The sequence below is a fragment of the Pipra filicauda genome, unplaced genomic scaffold (assembly GCF_003945595.2).
Source record: "Pipra filicauda isolate LSUMZ 115617 unplaced genomic scaffold, ASM394559v2 scaffold76_size2844353_pilon, whole genome shotgun sequence".
NCBI lineage: Eukaryota > Metazoa > Chordata > Aves > Passeriformes > Pipridae > Pipra > Pipra filicauda.
In genome coordinates this window covers 405,355-430,305 of record NW_024104942.1, presented here as the reverse complement: position 1 = coordinate 430,305, position 24,951 = coordinate 405,355, and the positions used below count along the sequence as shown (strand labels likewise).

At 52.0% G+C, this 24,951-nt stretch overlaps 1 protein-coding gene across 5 annotated transcripts in view; it reads right to left on the bottom strand.

The window, feature by feature from the left end:
* Nucleotides 1-19,742, bottom strand: part of LOC113983824 (nitric oxide synthase 1 adaptor protein) — a 44,886-nt gene extending 25,144 nt beyond the window's left edge. For 4 of the 5 annotated variants that reach the window (XM_039389806.1, XM_027713333.2, XM_039389807.1 and 1 more), the window contains exons 1-2: nt 19,590-19,694; nt 9,560-9,631 (exon numbers count right to left, since the gene is read on the bottom strand). In XM_039389806.1, the coding sequence (XP_039245740.1) occupies nt 9,560-9,631; nt 19,590-19,694 (177 nt within the window). Of the gene's footprint in view, nt 1-9,559; nt 9,632-19,589 lie in introns of all 5 variants that reach the window. The other variant, XM_027713334.2, reaches the window with a different exon arrangement.
* Nucleotides 19,743-24,951: the final 5,209 nt, after the last annotated feature.

Here is a 24,951-nt window from a genome sequence, read left to right as displayed (position 1 = left end):
TCTCCATCAGAGAAGCCTGGCCTGAGAAGGAAAACTCACCCAAATTTCTCTGAAAATTCATCCAAATTTGGCTACACTCTTTGTCTACAATCTTCGCCCTGGGTACACTTCAGAGGGGAATGTCCATGCCATCCAAAAATCCCAGTTGAAGCACATCACTTCTCCCACCAGCCATCATTTACAGGGATACCAGGGCATTCAGGGACCACATCCATGGCCACAGTGGCATGAGGAGAAGCAGCAGACTTGTGCAGCCTCCCTGTGGGGTGAGGAGGTGCAGACAGGAGGAGGCAGGGAACCTCCAGGGCTTTCATCATGCTTTGCACACTAGAGCCCTTCTCTGCTGGGATGGGGACAGTGCTTGGCTCCTTTCTCTTGTCCTCAGCAGTGTTCCTTCCAGTGCCCTACAACAGACACATCCCTTCCTCTGACTGAAACGAGAGCAAGGCCTAAAAGAGTTAACTGAAGTATCTTGCTCTGTTGAGAAAATCCCCCCCCAACACCTGCTCTGCCTGTGCTGCTAAGGAACCCTAGCAAAAACATTGATAACTCGCTTTGTTCTGCTTACTGGACCTGAACCTAATCATAAGAAGAATGCTAGAAATGCTATATAATCAACCTAGAGGTCATAAATTAAGACAAGGTAGACATTTGAATAGGAGAAAAGGGTTTAGAGCCAGGGGTTTCTGCAAGCTTCAGTAGTTATAACATTAACAATAGAAAGGTAAGGAGGTCAAAGCGAGAAAGAAGAGAAACAGACTCCTGATTTGAGGCTGAAGGTTGGAACGACCACCAAAATTCAGTGCCAAGAGAAGAATTTGGAAAGCACCGCCCTAAGCTCCGCCCAGACCCCGCCTATTATTAATATGCATGATTAGATGTTGTAATTATATGAATATGTATGTAGACTGTATAAATTACCCTGGGTTTGTATTGGTGCCTTCGAGCAAGTTTGTCCGGCGCGAGCTGGCTTGCTCCCAACGTTGAATAAACAAATACCTTGCTGCTTATAGATCCAAAAGTCTCTGAGCAGTTAATCATTCCGAGGTTTTTCGGCACCACGACTCCCTAATTAAACGAGATCCATTTCACAGACCAGCTCACACAACAGTTTTTGCAGCCTCTCGTTTTAAACAGACGCGATCTTTCCCTCTGCTCCCGCACACGGCAGGGACATCCCGTAACATCCTTACAGCTCTCACAGCCTCGGAGCTGCGCGACAAAACCCTTCTCACCTTGCCGCAGGCTGCACGGCAGGTTCTGACACTGCGCTTCTCCCCGGCTGTTTGGTGTACAGCATCTTCTGCTGCACCAAGTCAAAACCACCAAGAATTAATTTTAGCAGTGGAGAAACTGGGGCACATGGCTTTTTTTTTTTTTTTTTTGGAAGGCTGCAGCCCCAGGCTTTGCATCTCTTCTGAGGTGATGCAACAGAGAACACTTCAACTTCAAGGGGTACTTGGCCTTTGAGGACCAGCAGAGAAGCATAAGAACAGAAAGGATCATACACAAGAGTAGCATTTAAAGTTGACTTCAGTTTGGATTGACTTTAATTCAGCCTGGTTCCACGTGCAGGAATGTCTCCCTCAGAAGGAATCCGACAAGTCATTCAGTCTCCCCATGTCTTAGTTTCTCATCCATAAAACAGATATGAAATATTGCTTGACCCCTGCCCCCCCCCCCTCCCCCGCAGGTGAAGTTCTTTAACTCTTTGCTCTCCTTTCCCTAAGCTATTTCTCCCTTTAACCACAGAGCAAGAGTGAGGCATCCTCTCTGGACACACTCATGCCTGGCTGGAAGATGTGGCTGTCCAGGATAAGGCTGCCTGCATCTCTCCTGCTCAGGCCCATGCAGCGTCAGTACTCAGCACCAGGGAGCATTTAGACCCACTCCATCCCAAGAATAAAACACTGCCATGATGGCAGAAAATTGATGAAAGCACTGATTTATTAAAAAACACTGGAAAACTCCATGTTGCATTAAACAAGAAGGAAAAAGCCTCCAAATAAAAGCAATTCCAAGGGGGTGGGGAGATACAAACTCAGGGGGATTGGAATAGGGGGCAGGTCCAGTTCTCCACTCTGCTGACCAGATAGTGCTGGGAGATGCCAGGATGAGTTGCAGACCTTGAAATCAACCAAACCTCAGCATGCCTCTCTCAAACCCATTTTTTCCTCTCAACAACCTCTCAGGTAGGCAGGAGCACAGAACCTGTGCTATTCTTAGAAATTTACTCTAAAATGCAAAGGTAAGTGCAGATGTTTATCTTCATTAGCAAGCTTCTAGCAGCACCTCTTGGTGACAGTGGTGGGGCTGGTGTGTGCTGAGTTGGGTGTGTTACAGCTGGTGACACTAAACACAGCCCTTTCCCTCAATAACAAAACCTTCTGCAGAGATTTATGCAAGTTTGAGGGTCAAATTATCAAAAGCAGCTCTATCACCTTGCAGAAAGAGCAGAGACCTATCAAAGGACAATGGTTTCTGTAAGAACTCTTCAAACCCTTACAAACAGCAATTACCAGCACTAACAGGACCCCAGATCTCCCAGAACAAGCTGCAGACATCCCTGCCTTGACAGCCAGGCTAAATCCCATGAGCCACAGTGTGCAACAAATCACTCCTTTCTAGACAGGAGGAAAAGCCAGAGCAGGCACACAGAGGAGAGCCCCATGGACACCTCTGGCAGCTTCCACAGCATTTGCAGTCCCACAGACATTATGTGTGACAGGAGGAAAAGCCAGAGCAGGCACACAGAGGAGAGCCCCATGGACACCTCTGGCAGCTTCCACAGCATTTGCAGTCCCACAGACATTATGTGTGTCCACACTCCAGCTATGCTCCTGCAGAAAGCAAGGTTTGCAGCGCCGTATTCCCCTGCCTCAAGTGCAGCTGAGCTCTGGCACGGAACTGAGCCTGCTGCCCCACCAAAACCATGTGTGCAACATGGGAGCCTCACAGGAAGGAGCCACAGAAAGCCAGGGTTACCTGTCCAGCGTGCTGTGTCCCACAGACTGTGCAATCCAAAAGTGCAATCTCTAAAACCTGCTCAAAGAACCATTTCTGAGGAAGAAAAAGTGGGAAGCAGAAGGAAGAGGAGGAAGCACAAGGGCCCACAGGGGACGGACATTTGTGAAATTACTTTACATGCTGACCGTGAACTTAGAGAAGGGGTGGGATCCAGCAGAGCATGTCCTGGCTGGAAAGGAACGATGCTGAAGGTCTGCCCTCTCCCCCATGTTCAGGGAGCCTGGCAGATGTTATTCCCTGTCCTCTCCCTTGAGCTCCTAGCAGATATTTGCTGATGGCTCAGATGATGGCACTGGCAAGCTGGAAACGTGACTCACTGTGAGCGTGGTGGGGAAAGCCCCCAGCCAGGGAGCGAGATGAATCACAGGGAGACACCACAGGCTCTCCGAGAAGGAAGAGAGTCCAACCAAGGGAAGGCCAAGCCAAGCAAACAGAGGGCAAGGATGTGTTACAGGGATGTAGGGGACTGGAGACACTGCTGCCTCCCAGCTTTTTGACGGAAGCTCCAGTCCTGCCCCGGGCTCGGCGTCTACTTGGCTCCCAGCCCTCTCAAAGGCACTGGACTGGCTCCAGGCCAGCATCACCCATCAGGAACACTGCTGCTTGTGCTGGCACGCCCAGCGTCAGTCGATGTGTTCCTGCCAGAGCCCCGGGCATCACCTGCCCGTGGGACACTTGCCCAGAGCTGAAGTGCTGAGCTCCTCAGAGAGACTTGGAGGCATGGGGAAGATCGCACACTGGCATGTACCTCCTGGTTCAGGAGCTTTCCCAAATCATGCTGCCCCATCTGAGTTATGGTTTCCTTCATTCTCGACCAAGCTCTCTGTCCAGCTGGGAACCCCTTTCCCCGGCTGGACCCCCTGCCATCAAGCTCTCCACCTCACCACATTTTGGAGCCTGGCCACAAGGGACATGGTGCTGTCTCAAGTTCAGTAGAGAACTCTTAGGTAGGACATAGCTGGAAGTCAAAAGGCAACGAGCTTATCAGGACTGATTTATGAAGCTAGCTACCAGGGGAAGAAAAGCATGCCTGTACCTTGTCTCCTCAGCACCCACCAGGTCTCATGTCTGCTGAGCCCAGACATTCCTGCCACCACATGACCCAGCACGCCCAGCAGACAGCCAGCACAGGTGATGGTTGCTCGTGTCTGCCCTCAGTGCCTTCCCAAAGCCTCTCTGGCAAGGACTGCCCGAAGCACCACCCATAACTACCTTCCTTGGGACTCAGACCTTCCTTTCCAGAATTAATGGCTCACACTTCACACCTCTTTACCAGTCCAGATGCCTGCCCTCTGCCACACAGAGTCATTTACCTCCCTAAACTTTTAATTTTACTAAGTGTGCATTACAACTCACCCTACTTAATGCTGCCAGTAACCTCCACATTTCCACTGAAAAGCACTTGTCCCATCCTGGCCATGATATTAAGGCAGGCAATAAAGCCAGGGCCACCATGCTTTGGCCAACCCTCCTGGAAAACAACCTTTCCTTGTGGGCAGTCTTGGACAAAAGGCTGTTCCAATCAATCTGGGTATTTAACCAGTATATTGATTAAATAGTAACCACAGGACGAGATCTTGACCTATTTCATGCCATCAAGTAGGCGGCGTGTTGGTAGCAATACGGGACCAGCCATTATTTTATTATGACATTAAGTGGCACTGGTGATGCCAGCAGAAATACAACGAGCTTGCCCAGAAGCCTTCACCCATTTACTGTGACTGTCAGAGCACTGAAAGAGCAATTGAAATTATTACAGATATCATTTGGGTTCCTCCCAGATCTCACACAACATAATCTCGTTCATCTCAGATAATCACGTCAAGCCATTAGCTTGTTAATCATTCTCCTTGTGCTGAGTGCCGTGACTTGGCAAGCAGGCTGTGTTTTTCAAGCAGCCAAAGCCTGGCCAGCCCACTGCCCACAGTGCTGGTCCTCACAGACAGATGGGGGTGGGCTGCCCCAGGCACACAGGGCCAGCTTGCTCCCAAATCCTGCTCCACTTTACAGCAGGGAGAGCCGTGCTGCTCCTTGCATGGTGAAAGAAAGATCAAAAAAAAAAGTAGGCATCACTGTAAGTGACCTGATGCTTCTAAAAACTCACCATGGCAGGGACATGGGCTATCTCAGATATATTCTAATTAAACGAGCTCAAAATTACACCAGGTGCTCTACACAAATAACCAGCCGCATGCATCAATTTTCACACCAGTCCAACTGCACCTGTGGCCTGCAGAGGATGCAAAATCTTGCTTTAAACAAGCTTGTTGAAATTCAGTAATTTTGCCAATTTGCTAAAATTGAGCTCAGCTATGCAAAGCAGCAGAAGTCCCACAAAATCAGATGTACCTGACAGAGTAGGAGGTGTAGAGAAGCTAGATTTTCAAGTGCTTGGAATGCCTCCCTGTTCTGAGCCTGCAAAACTCAGCTGGACACTTCCCAGAAACAGGCTTGCAGAAGACTTCCACAGAAGCAGCTTTTAAGAAGTGCCTATGTAGGATTTCTCCAAAGGAAACCAGGATTAAAGCTGCACTCAGCAATCCAAGTAGCAAATTGGAAGGGAAAAAAGGCTGATTCCAAATTCTCTAGAACCACAGCACCAAGCCCCTGCCAGGTAGCACTGGCTGCACTGGAGACATGCCAGGGGCACAGAGAGGAAAGCATTTGCACACATTTGCATCATGACAACACAAAGAAATATATAGTTATCATTGTCATTTAGGGCTCCACGTGTCCATCAGGAAAAGAAGGGAAGCAAAAAGATATCTTGCAGGCATTTTCAACTGAAATCTTCAACAGTTCGTAATCCTTATGGCTGGGAAGATACATCACTTGAGCTCTTGCTCTCCAGTACTGAAACACCCTCTCTGGTATCTGACGGACCCAGGAGCTCACTCCTGAATTTCTCCAGCTTTGCCCATGACTGGCCCAGAACAGAAGATCACTATGTCCTCTTGGCTGCTGCTTCCCAGAGAACCTGGGCAAGGAAGGTGTCCTGGGCTCACATCAACAGGACAGGCTGTCTGCAGCTGCAGCGACCACTTAATTACTCGAGTTTGGGACTTTCTGACATTCAGGTGCCTGCAGGTCTGGACTCACAGATCGGTTCCTCACACCTTGCATCCAGAGGAGCCAAGGAGCATTTTGAAAGCCAACCTACCCCAGCAGCAACATGGAGTGGGTCACCCTGTTTTGAGATGAGGAGGAGAAGGGGGCCAGTTGTACTAACAGAAGCCGAGCAGCTTGCCTGGAAAGCAAGCCCTGGCCTGTTGTATTTATTGGTACTGACGTGGCCATCAGTGCTCTGCAGGAAAGATGTAGGCTTTGGAGGAAAGCTGCAGCAAATGCTCACAAAATTGCTGTCCAAGTGCATCCTTGGCATGGCTAACGTCCCATTCCACTGAGTCCTTTCAGGGGCAGGGATTTGCACCAAGGTGCAGTGCAGATAGGGCTGTATCCTCAGAAAGCCCAGTTGATGCAGGAAGGAAAAGCAGGAAGGCAGAGAGAGCCAGCTGAGCACCTCCCCTTCCCTCCTCTCCCTGAGCTGCAAGAATCCTGGGAATTCTCCACAACCTCTTGCTTCTGGACAGAAACTCTCCCTCCAGCCAACGTCATAAGGATGGCCAAGGCTTCACCAGGCCTTCAGCAGTGGGGAGGAAGGGGATGGCATCCCTGCCCTGCAACATCAACCCCCTGTTTAAAGTTCCTCTCCACCTAGATCCACACAATGGACCACATTTGCATTTAATCTGTACCTCTTGCTCAGGTGAAACTGTCCTGCCCACAGCCACTGCTCTGCTCTGCAGAGTGGGAGAGCAGCAGAAGGCGAGAGAGCCCGCCTGGAGAAGGCATCCCAACAATGTCAGCTATGCTGTGTCCTCCTCTGTGCCCCCAAAGGGTCAGGTCTCCATGTAAACAGGAAGCCAGGGGGAGTAGAAGGGAGGCAGCACTACAGGAGGTGCTGCTGCTACTGCTGCCCCCCTCCCTCCCTGCTCCCAGCCCAGCGCAGGCAGTCATGGGAGGCTTCCAGGGCACTCTCCCCTCTGGGATCCCCACTGTTAGCAGCTTCCTCACTTCTCTGCAGGATCATTTTCTTTATCATTTCGTAAATAGAGGCAAAGCCAAGAGAGCAGCTATGGTGCCTGCAGCACTGAGAAAGGGGAGTTGCAGCAGGGACAGAGAAGGTCCCCCTCCTTCCCCAGCAGTGACTAACTTGGAACAAGCTGAGACAGAGCACTTTGCCCCTAAACCAGGGACCGCACTAAAAACCACACAAACCTCAGGGTCAGCAGCTGCTTCCCACCCTGGACACAGAACCATTGTTGCTTGCACTCGATGATCTCCCATTGCTTGCTTTCTGCGCCTAAGTAAGCTTTTTCTTCCTCTGTTTTCCCTACGCCAATGTTTTGGGATTATTTTATTCCCTAAAGCAGAAGGGTAGCTGTGTTCTTTAAGAAGGACATGCATTCCTTCACCTCCAGCCCAACTGAAATCAGCCCCCAGCACCCAGCCAGAAATGCCCTTGCAATGCTGTGGTACATCCTGCTGCCAGACGTGAGGCCACCACAAAGCACAGGAAACCAGGGGAGGGCTCTACACTTAAACATCCACAAAACAAACCATCCTGGCATCCTCCTCAGAAACAGCACCCCGCAACAAATAAACAACCATTAAAAATCTCTCTGGCAGATCTGACCTGCAAAGTCATGGCCTTTCAATGACTTGCATCTCTCCTGTCTTACACTAGACGAAGGAAGCCTGAGCACATGTTTCAAGCACATCATTCACCATGAAAAAACATTATTTTACCCTATTTCGTGTCCCTTCTCCGCCATTCAGAGCTTAATCTATGAATTTTCTAAACTGTGCTAAAGTTTATTTATATTGGTCAACAAAGATATTTTGGTGTTCTTTCTTTTTTTTCTCCTAGGGTTTACTTAAACCCTCGAAGTTGTGCCAATCCTCCCATACTGAGGTGGAGTTCTGTGATTTTGGGGCTGGAGCTGCATTCTTTCAAAAGCCTTATCTTGAAAGGCAGAGGAGGAAACTGCTGTTTATGAGAACTCTTGATGGCATAACAGTTGTTCTGTCCCAAACCTCATCTGGAAACATGGTGAGCAAACCTAATGCCATAAAGGACTTCCCAGCTTGTGCACCCGTCACAACATTAAACACCATGGAGAGGACAGGGCAGCAGGTGGGAAAGCTGTTGAGGAGTAAAGCCCACAATCTATTTACACCCTGAAAGCTTGAAAAAGAAGAGCCTGACAATCTGTGTCCTTGGGATGTGATACTCCTTGACTTGAGATATAATATCCCTCTCCTCCTGGTGATAAGGAAAGAGAAATTCAGATTATAGCAAGAATCTGCAGGAAGGGCTGAGAGGAGCAGAACTCCGATAGGGCTGCTCAGTGACAGGAGCAGATCCAGTGCCTATGGGATCTCATGAGGCCACCAGAAAGACAGCTCATCCACTACCCAACATCCTTGAGAATGCCCTCAGGTCCTTCCAGTTAAGGGTGTTATTCCCAGGAGGGAGCCATCCCTGGAAGACAGGGACAGGCCAAATTGCTTACGGACAGGCCAAATTACCTGCGCCTGTGGCCATGTGGCCACAGATACCATGCCAAGGTCCACCCCAGCCCAAAGGTCTGTCTCATGTTTTAAAGAGCAGTCAAGCTCCTGCTGTTTTAAGCATGGGGGCAGCGAGCTCACAGGGTGTGTGGTTTTCTCCCCTCCCAGCCTGCCCTGAACACCTTCCAGTTCTGCAGGCGAGAGGCTGGGGGAGCAGAAGAAAAGTTCCTCTCCTGGCTATTGGCCAAGCATTATACAGCAAGAGTGTCCTATATCCTGACTGTAAGTATTTTGGGAAGCCAGATGACTTCATTACCAGATGACATCCCCTGACCTACTCGCTGTTAAACAAGCTTGCTGCTGGCCAACCCCAGAGCTCGTAACTCTGCACTTTAATTTGCACATTGCCATTAGGCAGGCACTATCCTTCTGCCATATCCAGGCAGCAAGGAAATTTTCACGCAGCTGAAACACACAAACAGTAAAACCCTAACATACCTCTTCCATAAATAGTTTGTTGTTACTTTGTTACTGCGACTGACAAATGAGGAAATCTTCCGAATGGTGGAAGTGCTACACAGTTACCAGTCGGCGCCAAGAGCGCCACGTCCGTCGCCCACTTTCCACCCCATCCCTGCCCCCACAGCACATGCTCCTGCAGCGGACACAGCACTGTGAGAATGGAGACAGCCCTGCTGCTGACCCCAGCCACAGCACACAGCATGCCTGGGTACCACAGGGGCCAGCCACGCTGCACATGTGACTCCGTGGCACATGGAGCTCACAGGCATCGTGCCTGGGTTACATGGAGGTGTCAGCGGAGAAAGTGGAAAAATACAGAGTTATGAATAACCTGGAGGACAGGACTCATGCGAGGCAAAGCTGCAAGTGCAGATGGAGGAGGGGTGCCCCAGCTACCCCAACACAGAAGGGGAAGGAGCATCCTCGCCACACTCACCCTGATCCGCCGCATGGCCGTCACGATCTCCACCCGGCTGTTTGGCCGTGGCACATCCAGGCTCCCGATGTACTGGAGGGAAAGAAAGAGGAGATCAGTCGAGTTTCTACAAAACTGGAAACGTCATAGTCCCACCATGGCCTCAATAGCATCCATGAAGGGAACTCAGGGTCACTTCTGGGGAATGGGCAGCATTTTGCCTGCTGCACCTGAATCCTTGTACTCCTCCCATCATGAAGCTGTTTCCTCACCATAACGTTGCAAGTACTCAGCAGCCCTTTCTCTAGCAATAAAATAACTTCATTCATCAGGCCAGCAGGGCTCATTCATCTAGGCCATGATCAAAGCATGTAGGTATAAGCCAACATCCCCTCAGCTGCACTGAGTCATCTGTTATAGACCTGGGTGTTGGAATATCCCTAAAATAGCTGGGCCAACCTGTCCTGTGTCAGGCCCCTCATTATTTAATTACAGCCCTACCAAACCCGTGGCTGTTTTTGCAGCGATGCTGAGCCTCCAGGCCAAGCCTTTAGAATAAAGGAGCTGCTTTGCTATTCAGAGGGGACCAAAGGCAGCGCCACTGTGACCCAGCACGGAGAAACGCCAAACAAAAACCTTTTTAAAAATAAAATGGAAGAGGGCAGATTCAGAAGAAGGATCAGAAAACAGACAAGTGATGAAGAGTCAATGCTGAGTGCTAAAAACATGTAGTTAGAAGAAAAGCATTTTGAGCCTATTAACTAGCCCCCTGTGCTCCCATGCTTCATCTCGACACAAAGGCTGACGTAACACTCGGGAGCACAGCACGGGCACTAAAACTGACAGGGCTACATGTTCCTGTGAATATGCCCATAACCTTCACTGACATCACAAAAGCCCAAGTCACTGGCTTCAAGCAGCAGTGCTGAGATGGGTGCCTAAGTGTCTGAACGTGTGCTTGGGGATCACTGCACAGGCAGAGGCTGCTAAGAGGGGTTATTTCTCACCCAGCATCGCTGTGGGAGCCCCAGCTCCTCTCTCCTGGGCTGCTGCTGCCACCTCTATGGAGGACAAGGTGCGGGGGCTGCATGACCACATCTGAGCTTTGGGTGCATGCTGTCCCAGAGAGCCTTCTGGGACAGAAACTCAGAGAGCCCTGTGTTTCTGAGAGCCCTCCTTGCTAAACCCCCACACACCAATCCAACAAGCCTACCAGCCCAGTGAGGCCATCCCCAACGGCACAGCTCCTGCCTGGGGGCAGACACAGGCAGGTGTACAGTGACCAGCACCGGGCAGCCAGTGCTGAGAGGAGATGTGAAGAGAGAGAATATAAAAATAAACACCCAACAGCTGGCATGTCCGTCACATGCTGTGCAGGCTGCTGCAGTGCAGGGCAGCTTTACGTAACTGGGAATTACAGCCCACGATGGGCAGTGCCGGCACACGTGGCACTAACCCAGGCCCCAGCCCCTCGCTGCCCGGCTACAAACGCAAAGGCCTGGGTAAGTTTTCAGTCACATCCCCAACACAGAGTCTTCCACCCCTTCAAAGTATCAGGTCATACTGAGAGAGGCATTTCAGACACAATCGATTCCCTTTTCTTATATAAAGTCTGGAAACCATCAGTAAAAAGCAGGAGCTGAGGAGAAGGGCTGAGGCAGCTGGAGCCCTGAACACACAGTCACCATTCAGCACCTAAGGAAGAAGCCTCTCCTCATCCTGCCCTGCCAGGCGAATGCCCCCACTGCACAGCACCTCCCCACACCACTCTTCTGCCAAGGACCATCTGGGGAAGGGAAATTCTTAAGCTACATGAGGAGGAGGACAGACTTTTGCAGCCAGAGGATGCCTATCTTCTTCCAGCTATTCCCAACAGCATGAGGTCACTACCACTGGCAGGGTAATTGCTTTCCTTCCCCTGTGTTTCCTTCTGCAGGCAGGTGCAGAACACAGGCACGTCCAAGGACAGGGCAAGCAGTGGCAGCTGGGCAGGAGATGGGCTGCATCCACCACTGACTCCCACAGCCACATGAATTCCAGCAATGCCAATCTCCTGGCTGCCGACCACAACCTCATGCCCAAAATTGCATGCGCAGGCCCAGGAGGGCTGGGGCACCCTGTAAGCAAGTGATGGAGCATAAGCCAGACACCACCTTGGGATGAGCACACCTCCCTGGATGGGCCTCCTGGGAAACAGCACCAGCAGCAGAGATCTCTCAGTGCTGTCCTATCTGTGCCCCTTCACTCAGCTATTCCCCTCCAGCCCACATTCACATGTACCCAAAACAAGGGGCACAGGTCACAAACTCTGCAGGATTCAGCTTTGCTCCCAAACGTGGGCTCCAGGGCATCATGCTGTATCCCACATCCTGTGGGTGCTCCCACCAGAGACCTCAGCACATGCAGCCCCAGTGTGGGCTCACTTCACACAATTACTGTGCTCACAGCTCTGAAAACACCCCCTTCTCCCTTCACTCCGGAGGCAGGTATTTTTTGCACATTTCACCAAACTCAACAGATGGACAAAGTCTCCCCAGATTATTTGTGCCTGCAGGGCAGAAATCACACGTGAGAATCGCACTGCAGAACAGTAACCCTTCACAATGTGGCAAATATTGCCCAAAAACGTGGACTTGGAAATCGGTCTTTCAGATGAAATGTGGACTTGCGAGTTGGTCTTTGACTTCCCAGGCAAGGAGGGAGGATGGCCTGAGAAACCATCCGTATTTAGTAGTGTTTTCCAAGTGATAAGCACAACAAGGGCTGCTCCTGCTCTGCTCTACTCCAGCCCTCCTACTCACAGCACCAACTTTAATTACGGAAAGAGGTGTGGGAAAAAGCAGGTGAGGCAAAGGCAAGAATTAGCAAAGCAGCCAGAGCCTCCACAGTGCAATACTTCCCCCTCATCCCACCCCAACACTGAGACTGAGCTCCCCCGCTCCCAGGGCAGGAGCTCCAGAGACCCCCCAGGCATGGGGACTCCCAGGCACAGAGTTTTGCCTTCCTTTAACATATGTGTGCCCCAAGCGAGGTGCCAGGCACACGGCGGTGGTCCTGGTCCCTGCAGGGGCCATTGTCCTGGCTCCCAGGACTCAGTCCAGCATCTGTGCCAGCACGCTGACCCCATGGAAAAGGGAGGCAGTGGGGCCAGGGCTGAGCCCAGGAAGGAGAAAGGAAGGTGCCTGAGACAAAAGGAAAGAAAATAAAGCTGTGTGAAAGGACTGCCAAAGAAAATAGGCCTACGAAAGAATCCATCCACCCCAAAGCCCCGCAAACTGAGGGGGAAAACATATGTACATATGCAGGATGCGGCTTTTCCAAATAATTGCCTACTGACCCACGGCCCCACGACCCCACCAAAGGATGGGGGCACAAAGGTAGAGCCCCCCACCTGCACCCAAGAGCCAAGAGGAATTAGGATGCTCTGAAGGTGGGGAGGGCAGTCCCAGGCAGCCCCCTCCTCCTCAACCCAATTAGGAGAAGAAAGGCCACCCTCTCGGAGCGCTGGTGAATGGGCAGCTGAGAGGGTCCCTCGTGTAACAGGCGCCCTGGCAGCCCCACAAAGGCAGCCCTCACACTGCCAACACCAGCACAAAGCACCTCTTTTGTAGGGTGCTTTTGGTCCCTTCACATGCCCCGCTGCTTCTCATCCCTGTGTGTGGCATCCAGCCTTTCATTCATCATGCCAGGGCCCCCAGAATGGGCAGCCCCTCTTCCTGCCACGGCACAGGTAGACATCACCCATCGGGCTTCTGAGCACCTGAAGGGACTCTGCTTGCTCTCCCCCTGCCGTGCAAATAGGCTCTCCTCTCTGTCCCAGGCACGGCGGGAAGGGGTCTCTGGACACAGCTCACACCATGCACCCCCTGCCCGTGGCTTCCAAAAGATCTGCCCATTTCTGGGAAATGCCAGGGGAAAAAAAAAATCTGTTTTTTAAACAGAAGACAAAGGGGAGCACTTTGCCAAAGCACTGTTTGCACAAGTCACTCAGTTTCTCATTTTTGCTTGAGGCTATTTAATATTGCTCGTTTTCTGCTCTGTCAGAAATGAATTTTCTTGAGAAGATGATTTTTCTGTGACAGCAGGTGGCAGATAATTTCGGAAAATTGAAGGCCGATCGCATCCCTGACAGGGGACACCTTGGAAGGGGTGTTGATGAGATCGGTGGTGGGCAGAGGTGGGCAGCCAAAGCCTTCCCAGAGAGGAGCTTCTTCCCGAGGGAGGCACACTGCTGCTCTGGCAGCCCAATGCAGTGTGCAAAGGTCAGGGCTGAATCATCCCCAGTTTACAGGGGAGCCTGGATCAGCTGGCTGTCAGGTTTCCAGCTTCGAAAGCCACCCTGAACCAGAGACCCTGCCACGAATGGGGAGCCACTGCTTCTGCAGAGGAGCTACAGGCAGGCAGCAGGGCAGCACGGGCAGGGGGGACATGCTGGCACCAGCCCGAGGCTGGGGCATCCCACCACAGGTTACACAGCCACCTGCAGAGCCAGGAGAGCCTCGTCCAAGCAGAGGATCCTGCACCCGGGTTACGGAGGGGTCACTGGAGTTACCAGCAGCCCGTTGGGAGGCATCAGACATGGGGCATGAGGGACCCCAGATTTCTGAAGAGTCCAGGATGATGTGAGGCTGCACCAGATACTGGAACATTGACCCCTGGTCCTGTGCCAGGTGCCCCAAGATCTTAAACCTTGATTTCCTCAGTGCCCAGGGAACACCCAGCCTGCCTGCAGATTGGCTGATAAGGGTTTCTCCCTGGGCTTCTGCCATTAGGAAAAGCAAGGAGAAATCCAATTCCCAGGACTTTTGCTGTCCCACTGTTCCTGCTCTCCTGTTGCCCACACATGGCCTCAGCCCAGGGAGCCAAGGGTCTGGGCTGGCACGGTCCCAGCTCTGCCCTGCACCTCAGGAACACCCAGCCTCGCTGGGAGGAAAGGGGGAAGTTTACTCAGACTGCGGTGGTGCAGGCTCAGAGGCCAAAAGGGATGGAAAACTCATGATGCCAGCTGACTTCAATGGAAAAAAGCCCTGGCTTTCCATCCTGAGCCCAGCAGACGGGTGCCCTGCTGAACTGTGGGCCTCCAGCCTTGCCCAGTCCTCCCATAGCAGGGCTCTGCACCCCGAGGACAACTGGGTACATCCAGCCCTGGCAGCCAGGCAGTTTTAGGCAGTATGTCAGACTCATCCAGAGCTGGGATGCACCCGGACAGCAGGCATTAACACAGGGACTCCCACACCAGGCAGCACTGGCCAGGTTGAACCCTTAAGGATATCAGTGCTTATCTATCTGCTGGTCCCAGCAGCGCTTGCCATGCTTATGAGCTGTGCAGGGGCTCAAGTGCCAGAAACACAGAGTTCTGGGGGTGCCAAGACAAGATCCAGCACCCACCAGAGCCATGTGCACTGCACCCACCTTCCCCTCTCACCAGCCAAAACAGGGCTGGCATGAAAAGGGGAGACATCTTTGCTGCAGGTGACTGTGCAGTGGGGACACCAGGGCACAGAGATAGCAGGTGCAGAGGAGGGATAAAGTTTTTCCACGATGATGAAGCAGGGCTGTCCACTCGCCCCACTTCTGTACCACACCCAGGCACACCACCCACAGCCGCCCCCCACGCAGGGCCTGAGCTTCCTGCACCTACACCCAGCTACAGCCCCAACAGGTGTTCATGTACGAGATGCTCAAGACCAGAGCACTGCAGAAAGTAGGGCTGGGAGCATCCCACCCCCATTACTGCTTCCTTGGGACCTTCTGGCATCTGCTGAGCCCACGTGCTGCCCGGCTGGGCACACATGGCTTTACCAAATCCTGACTGAGTTTTCTTTGCTAAGAGCTTCACTAAGCAGTCTGTGAACTGACTTAACAAGTACGGCAGAAATATGCCACTGTTTCAGAGGAGAACCTTTGTAGACTTGGGAAGGTTATTTATAGCCTGAAGCAAGCAATCCTGGGCTCAGGCACACTGCAGCTTTGCTCTGGGCTGAGCAGCCCCAACAGAGCACACCAGAGCTGCCAGTACAAACAGCCCCCAAATCGAGCTGCCAAGTCTCTCCCAGCCAGCCAAATTGGTGCACAGCTTCATACAACCTGTCTCCTGCTGCCCAGCCCTCCGGGGAAGGAACAGTTGCTGGGAAGGGAGCCTGAAGAAGTGGAGGAGAACTAAGCACCCCAATCAGAGCTGCCTGCAATTCAACCAATTTCCAACACTGTTACATGCAGCCCCTACGTACATAAAAATACACACAGGAGTGGAATTACGTGGAATACATGTCCATTCCCTGCTTAGTGTTCATCTGAGGCTATAATTGTTTTCCAGGGAATGAATTTCTCTTTGGAGCAACCAGCAGGCACTGCTGGTGCTCGCAGCCTCAGGAGGGTGGCAGGCAGGTGGGCTGGAGAGGTTCAGAGGAAGGGACATATTGGTTTAGACTAAAGTCTCCTTCATGTCCCATCTCCAAACATAGAGAGCAGCAGATGCTCGGTTCAACTTCAGTTTCCCACGCACAGAAGCAGAGAAAAGCACTGACAAAAATGAGAGAAAATGCTTGGTTGCCAAGATCACTTAAAGGAAAAAAAAATACCCCACCACCCAAACCCAAAAACCCCACCTGCTGCACAGAAGAACAGCAATCTTCCTGAACCTCCAGTCCTGCACTTATCTGCAAGCAGGTCCGGTATCAGGAACATCAGGTTTCAGCATATGTGATGTCCAGGCCCATGGCAGTCCCAGACCTCAGGCACTGGGTCTGTCAAAGATCAAGATGTGTTTGCCCTTTCTGCCCTCACCTGTACTTGGGGAAGCAGCAGAGAGGGTCCTGACACCCATCTGCCCCTTCACTGGGAACCATGTACATTAAGGCACTGCAAAGGGATTAACAGGACTGAAGGATTAATAGCTGTTTCCAAATAATGGATATTAGGCAGGTGGGACCTTGCTCTGGACAAGACCTCTGGGGCAGAAGGAGAGCCCAGCCCAGCCCAGCGGGCTCCCAAAAGGGGCTCAAAGGACAGAGACAGTAACAGTTTTCCTGTGGAAACCCAGAAGCACCAAGCACGCCCCAAAACTCCAACAGACAGAGGTCTGGCAGTCCAGTGACAGACTCTGCCACCCCACCTAATTCTCTCTGCCTGCTGATCTCTCTGGAGGCGTTGGAGTAGCCTGAGTCATAATTTCTGAATGCACAGAATTGCTGGTGTTGCACAAGGTGGCTCTTGGGTTTTGTCCTGCAGCACCATGGCTTTGGGAAGATAAGGAGTAAGCTCATATCCCTCTCCTTCTCATGGAGGTGGAGGAGGATGGGAGGTGTCTTTCCTCTCTACATCTCCATTTATTTAACCAGAAAACCACTGCACAAGTGGGAATTTCTGTCTGCTCCCCTGCACCATGTTGCAGTTCCCAGTTCTTTCATCTGAATGCTTCAGCTAACCCAAGAGGCCAGGCTTTTGATTTTACTCAACAATTCAGACTGCAAGACACAGAAGAAAACAAACGTCCTGCCTTCCCTCGGAGCCAGCTCCTCCGATTCCCAGCAGCCTGACTGAGGCACCTCTGGGATACAGAGGGGTCTGGTGCCAAGACAAGTGGCCAATGAAAACAGATCCAAAAGTGTGAAATGTATTGCTGTTCCTAAGAAGATGTGGTGTAATTTTCCATCTATTGGATTTATCTCCAGAAAATGGACTAACATAATCCTTAGAGGACACTTTGCTCTGACTCGGTGTCCCTGTGCCATAGTATATGAGCACTGCAAGTGGCTCCAGTGGGGATGAGAGGCACAACTCTCCTGACAGCATCACATCACATGTGACAGCACTGCTTCCTTCAGATAGACTCTATCGCTCTCTGCTTGACAAGGGTCCAAATTCTGACTGCCCATGGCCACCCACCCGTCCTGGGATGCCAAGACTCCCTAAGGACAGAGGCAAGGGGGACAACGGCACGGATGCCAGCTGCTACTGATGGACCAAAACACACCCTACATCCACCACACATGCCAGTTAAAGTCAGCAGCAGGTCTGAGCGTAAAAATAAAATTAAAAATTAAAACAATAAATCAGCACATACCAACTCAGGCTTACATTACCCCCCTGCAGTGAGCCCCAAGCAAGCTCGTCAGGAATCTCAGGCTGCTGGAGCAAAGAGCACTGATCCAGCTGCCGAGGGCTGTAACACCAGGATCCTCACCGCCCGCACTATCAGCCATCCCAGGAGGATTTTAGGAGACAGACATGCAAGTCCTGATGCCCCAGATGAGCATTTTTCTTGTTTAAGCTTGCCCCACAGTTCGGCTCTAAATCAGAGTTCCACACTTGTGTGACTTGCGCTGGGTGCCTGGCTGCAACAAGAGCTGCGCGGGTATAAGCGCTTGGGACTCTTGGGGATAAAAGGAACTAAAGGAGTGTAAGCATTTAATTAATCTCCAGCAATCTAATAAAAGGATAGAGTAATTGCCTAAGCCATCTGCATTCCGTATCTGGCATCAAAGGCTGCTGGAGAAACCCACGAATTCAGAAGCTGGGTTTCGTACAGATTGTGCTTGGCATTAACGTGTGCCACCGGATACCAAATAAGAGAAAGAGGAGCTAACAAAGACTAATATGCAGCACTGCATTAACACAGCCAGCCCACCAGCATGGAGCAGACATGAGCCATGAGCAGACCAAGGGGCTGCTGACGCCCTATCCCACTCCTCAGCCCCAAGCCAGGTCACCCAAACCTGGCATGGAAGTGGCACATGGGATTTGGGAGATGCCTTGCAGCCTCCCCACAGGTGAGGGGTGAGCGGGTGCTGGCAGTAAAACAGCGATCGGCTCAAATAACGCAGGAGCAAAAGGCTACAAAGTTGAGCTTGAATAGTCTTTCCCAGGAAACAGTTGCAAAGTAGGTTTAAGTTTGCTCCATAAACAACAACTCCGCTGTTTTGCGCTCTGCAGCACAGCGCCTGCCATGAGGCAGGTGATGGCTTCGGCACAGGAACTCTCCCAGCCCGGAGAAAAGGGGGAAAATAAGACTTTGACACCTTCTGATGAGCCACAGCCTTGCCCTGAGGGCACTGCACACAATTAGATGCCAAATCTGTGATTTTCTTCCCCTGAGAGTACATGTGCTCCGAGGACAACAGTATGTGACAGATGCCTGCTTTCCTGTCACTCAAAACTGCTTTACATCAGTTCTTTTTCCTAAGTCAGCCTCACTTGAGTATCTTGTCAGCATGATAACCATGTCCCCCAGGAGAAGCAAAAGGGGTAGGATTTTATGCTTCCCTTTTTAAATCTTCTGGCCAGCTCCTCCCCAATTTACTGCTGGCCAGCATTACTTGCTCAGGCTGGGCAATGCAGCCAGCTAGCTTGACTTTTCCCAGCCTGTGGGAAGCCACAGTCTAAGTGCAGTAAGAGACTGAAAGGTCCTAACAGAAATAAAAATAAAAAAAGAAAGGAGCACTTCCTGCGAAATCCACTAGCAAGGATGGTTTATGTATGTAAAGCCAAACAGCAAGCCTTTATTTTAGGTGGGCATCTTGCACCGCACCGCAAATGGCACGCAGTTCCTCTGGCTGCTCACACGTGAGCATTAGAGGAGCACCTGGGTCAAGGCATCCTGCAGACCCCTAACATCCGTCTCCCATCCCACCGGCACTCCAGCAGTACCCACAGCGCTTGAGCCGCAGATCAAAGCCTGAGCCCTCTGCTCTTTCCCGGGAAGATGCACACAGACTCCGCTCTTTCGGGCCACCGTCCCCAAGCAACACCACGCAGAGCCACGGAGGAATGCAGGGCCAAGGAGGGATGCTGGGGTGAAGCAGGAGGTTGACTCTTCACTCCAGCCTGACCCATCTCACCAGCCTACAGGATAGGCGGGAAGCCTCGCCCAACTCTGCATCTGAGTTTTGGGGAGAGCAAGAAACGCCAAGGGGAAGGGAAAGCAAAAAAAAAACCAAAACCCATGGCTATGCGATGTGAGAGCTGGAAAACAGTGCATACCGGAGAGTCAGGGCGCAGCGCCGGGACCCCCGCGCGGAACCCCCGCGGAACCCCCGCGCCCACCGCCCACCTTGGCCTCGAAGCAGATGCCGTGCTGGAAGGCGTCCTCGTTGTGCAGGGGGATGCGGAGGTCGTGCCGGTCGTCCACCAGGTTGTACTTGGACTTGGCGGGCATGGCGGCCCCGCGGCGGCCGGGCAGCCCTGCAGCGCGCCCGGCCCTGCCGCCGCCGAGCCCCCGCCCCGCCCGGCCCCGGGGCGGGGACGCGCCAGCGCGGAGCGATGGGGCGGGCGGGAGGCAGCGGCGGGGGGCTCCGAGCCCCCCTCCGGCGGGGAAGGACCGGCCCCGAAAGCATCGCGGGGGCGGGCGGCGCTGACACCTAGTGCGCGGGGCCGGGCTTGCGCCCCGCCGCCAAACTTAAAAAAAAAAAAAAAAAGAAAAAAAAAAGGGAAAAATGGAAAACAATGCTTCGTGAAGAGTCTCGGTGGCGGCGGGCAGCGCCGGCCGCGCCCCCCGGGACGCACAGGGCGAGCCCGCTGCTGGGAGCGGGACGCGCATCCCTCCGGGCTGGGGGAGCCGGGTGCGGCGGTCGCTGGGGCCAGAGAACTGCTGACAAATCTCTGTATGAACACCGGACACGGTGGAAACCAAGCAAGCTGGAAGTGGAAAATATCCATCTTGCGCCTAAAGAAAGGCCTTGCGACCAGACCTGGCCCTATTGTGCCCTCCCTTATAAAAGCCCCAAAAGCAGTGAGTGTGCCCCACCCCGCCTCCCCCGAGAGCACCATGGAGTTGCTTTCCAGATGACCTGCTCACAGAGATCTGACCACAAGTCCAAGCTGTTGCACCCCTTATCCCCACAAGCATAGCGCACCCTCAGAAAGAGCTCCATCCTTCTATGTTCGAATACCACAGATGCTGCAGAGCTCATCTCCCGGCAATATGCATGAAGAGCTCACAATGGCCTCAGAGGCACTTGGAACAAGCCTTTCCCAGGACAAATGGGTCCTTGCACTCTGCAGGAGGCTCACAGTTCCCCAAGTCCTTGCCTTGCTGTGCTTGCATGATCCTACAGCCACAGCCCATTACCCTTGGGTTTCTAAATGCAATGTGAAGACCAATGCCAGCTGCTGACCCTTTCCTGGGCCGAGCAGATCCAGGGCCATTGATTTTTCATACTGAATCAATGGCAGTGACCTTCCTTTGAGTTTAGAGTTCAGAGTCAGTCAAGAATTCAGAGCCAGCCACAGCTGAAAAATGTATTGTTCCCCTTAAAATGGAGTGGGCTTTCCACCACCCTCAGAGGCTCGGGTAAGAGTGTGGGCACAAACACACGACAAGCTGAGAAATCCCTGTGCTCCATCATTCCCATGAGACTTGTATGGGAACAGTGGCTGTGCTGCCAATTTCCTTGTGCCTGAACCAGGGAGGAATCTCACAGGGCTGTCAGCGCTTGGATAAATGAATCAGGGGATGATTTCCCATTGAAGACAAGATGCCAGCAAGTCCTGGGCTCTTGGAAACCTTTACTCCTGTTTTTGGAAGAGGGCAGGGGATCAGCGCTGTGTGCTGCAGCATCTTAGTGACTGCACCTGCAGAGATCCCCGGGGGAAAAAAAGTGCAGAGAACTGAACACCCACTTGAACTCACTTCAGCCTGGGACAGGCAGAAGGCAGTGGTGGGAAAGTCTTGAACCTGGATATGCTCTCTAGTGTTTAATGCTCTAGGTTCTTGATGAAGTTTTATAATTATCTCTAGCAAAGGTTTAGCTGACAACACTGAAGTCCCAAGTGCTGGAAATGATACAGCCACCAGAGAAGTCTCCCGGGAGTCTCTAGTCCGATGCCTGCTCCCAGCAGGGCAAGCTCAGAGACAAGAGCAGCAGCTCAGGGCTGTGTCTAGGTGTATTGCAAGTATCCCCAGGGATAAAGATCCCACAGCCTCTCTGGAGCCCTGTTCCTGTGCTGAAGTTGATTAAAGACACACATTCTTGCAGACTGCAGGCTTTCCACAGCCAGCAAAGCCCCGTGGATTTGGTGAAGGATTGAATTCCCATGTGGGAGGGCTTGTGAGCATCTCTTCAGTGAATGGCATCCTCGGGGAGGTGTTCCCCTACATGCAGGCACGGGTGTTTGATAGAAAGCCTTCAGAGTCTGGGGAACAAACCAGCTTCTCCTGGGTAATCCTGGTGGGTTTGCATGGCAGTGCTGGGACTGCTCACAGATACCCTGGGCAGTCCATAGCTTGCTCCTCTGGCTTCTCCCACAGCACAGCATCTGTTTTCAGCGACTACCGCAGCACCTGGAGACTGCTCTTAAAATATTGGGGTTGAACCAAGGGACGAGTCCCCCTCTGCAGTTACTCGTGTGTCTCTCACACCAGCAGCTTGGCACTGCTGCAGCACAGGAAACAGCAGCTCCTCTGCGACTGGTTTGCCCCAAATACACCTGCCTGTTGCCCCAAGTGTGACTGGGGGGGACTTGCTTCATCAGGTGGTACTCCAGCTAAAGTCACACAGGCAGTTTACAATACCTGCAGCATTTCACAGGATTCCACTTTCTTGTTATGTAACAAAAATTAACTGTATCTTTTTTTTTTTTCCTGGGATCAATGACCTTACACACCCTGCCGTTGTTCCAGGCCTGCCAAAACACCACCTCTTCCTGGAAGAGCCTTTTCGGACTGCTAATCCCAGGATGCCAAGCCAAGCCGCCCCCCCCCCCCCCCCCGCCCCCCCCCCCGGTACAGGAGATCCGCGAAGGATAGGGAGAGGACTAAACTCTCACACTCATGTTTGTCCCGAGTCCAGAACCTGTTTCCTCCCTTTCAAAGTCAATAATTAGGAGCCCTGGAATAACCCGTTGAAGTTGTGTAACCGGTTTGCTGGTTGTCGCAGCCTCGTCTGTCCCCACCCGGTGGCATGACCGGGGCTCGCCCGCGTGCAGCCGCCCGTCGGGGTCTGAGGTGTCCCCCCAGCCCGAGGGGACCCCACCAGGGTTGGGCGGCGGATGGCAAGGGACACGGCTATGCGACCCTGAGCCACCTACAGGGACACTTCGATGGAAGCATCGCCGAGGCTTCGAGCAGCGCAGGAGACAGCAGCGGCCGGCGGAGAAAGCGGCTCAGTCCCGCTCCCGCCTCTCCCGGCGCAAGTTGGGCTGCGGGGTGTGGATTTGTAAGGCTGGCCTGCCATCTCCTGGGAAGTCCGGGAAATGCGGCACGGAAAGCCCAAAGCCTTCCTCAGCCTCGCCCCAGCTTTCGGTGTGTGTGTATAGGGGCGCGAGGAGTGATGTTCTGCCTGTGCACTGTTCCAGCGCCCCAGGGAAACCGCCCCGCCTGCCATTCATTGCCTTTGGCATCCTCGAGAGGCTGTTCTTGCACTGCTTATGCAGAAGTAAGACCAAAAAGCATGTCAGTGATCACCATAACTGGTCTACTCTGGCCTCAAATCAGGAGGCCTGGAGAAACACCATCTATAACGCAGCTGTCTCCTTTGAGAACACACGCAGGATCACTCTCGAGGAGAAAAGGCAACGCAGAAAGAATCATGTTCTGCAGAATATACCATCTAAAGAGTCTTTCTACTGTGCCTTTTGCAATTGGATATGTCTATCTCGTATTGGCCTCATAAGTCACCAGCGTGCCTGTAACAAATGTGGTTAGAGCCTTCCCAAATCTTCGTTCGCGAAGCCCAGCCATGGTGATGATGGTGTGCCAGCTAAGGAGCCCCCCCCCCAGCAGCAGCAGCAGCTGGGATGTCATCGGGTGCAGTGGGAAGAGACTGTCCCTCACTTGGGAACACATCTGTGCATTGGTCTGAGTGGGCCACAAACCCCAAAAGCAAAGGTCCAAAAGAGTTTGTCAGGGTAGTTTAAGTTTGCGCACAGTGGTTTCCAAAGCATCCCACACTTTTGGTAGGTTTCAGGGCTAGAAAATAGCTAATATTGTGCAAATATTTTATTAAGACAACCTGGCCTGCAAGAGTCAGTTTCCACTGTCTAGTCTGTTACAAAAAAACCCAAACAAACAAAAACGAACAACAGAAAACAAAACAAAACAAAGCCAAAAAAACCCAAACCCAAAACCACAAAACAAAACCAAACAAAGCACTGTGAAATTACTGCACTATTTCCATAATAAAGTCCTATTTGTTACTGTAATATTCACAGTCTATAACAGAACAACCCACAGTCCTTTATCTAACCTAAAACGTAATGTTTGCAGAGAACTTCATACCTAAAACACTGATGGTGCCAGCATGGGAAAGCTGCAACCTTCCCTAAAACATTCCCTGCAACTCTTGTGCCACACCACTGTGGGAGGAGAGGACAGCAACCTGCGAAGGTAACAATGAAAAGCACTTCAGCCCCAGGAGGCTGCTACACCCCTCCTCTTGCTGCCTGTGCTCTCAAAGAGAGGGAGTTGATGTACCCCACAGCCACCACTGCCCACGTTGCTTCCACAGCACAGTGGTTTTGGGGAAAATACCCTGTGCATTGCTTGGGCTCAGGAGGCTCCCTCTGCCAGAGCAGTAATAAAAGAGCTTTTGGCCAGGGATGCAAATATTTTTTATTGTGCTGGATGCAGGTGGGAAAAGCAAACATCACAGGGCATGGCTGCGAGAAGAAGTGAGCAGATGGCAGACTTTGCAGCTCTGCACAATAATTTGTAAAGCAAATTGGCCCTCAGGCAGGCATTCAGACAGGAAAGGTAGGATCCAGCTCATAGTTAGGTGCTCCCGCTTGCTTTAACATCCTTCCACAAAATCCTATAGCAGCAACATTTTTTAGGGTCATGGTCCAGCAATTGGAAAGTGCAATAGGGCACACAACTGTGCATCGTGAGAGCATCCCAAAGCTCACTGGCTGTGAGCCCGTGGTGGGCTTGGGCCAGGAGTCTCTTTGTCCCTCCAGTTACCTGCACAGCCCCGGGTAGAAGAAGCACCAAGCAAGGCATGTGGGTCAGCACCCCGGGCAGATGCTTCTTCTACCCAATAAAACCTGATGATCAACATCGAAATGGCAAGGGCTGGGAAGGAAGTAAAACACTTCAGCAAGGGGAGGAAGGCAAGTCTGCTGAAATTAAGGTCAGGAACTTGCTGGCATTTGCTGACATTTTATTCTGATGAGCTGGCAGAGCTCCTCATCAGGCACAAACTTATGTATGCATTTAATTATTTTAGAGGTGAGACTGGGCAGAGTTTCAGAGCTGTTTTTAAAAACACAGGCACATCTTTGGTATCCACTGGGGTGCAGACAGACTCCTAATGAATCCACCTTAAAACTCAGATTTTCTCTTCATAGACATTTTGACTCTTTGCACAATGATTTCCTTTCAATTTGAAATTATTCCTGGCTTATGAAAGTTCTCCACAAACCCCAAGTGTTGAAATGTTTTTGTTTCAGATAGACGAACACATGGTGCTTCTGAAACA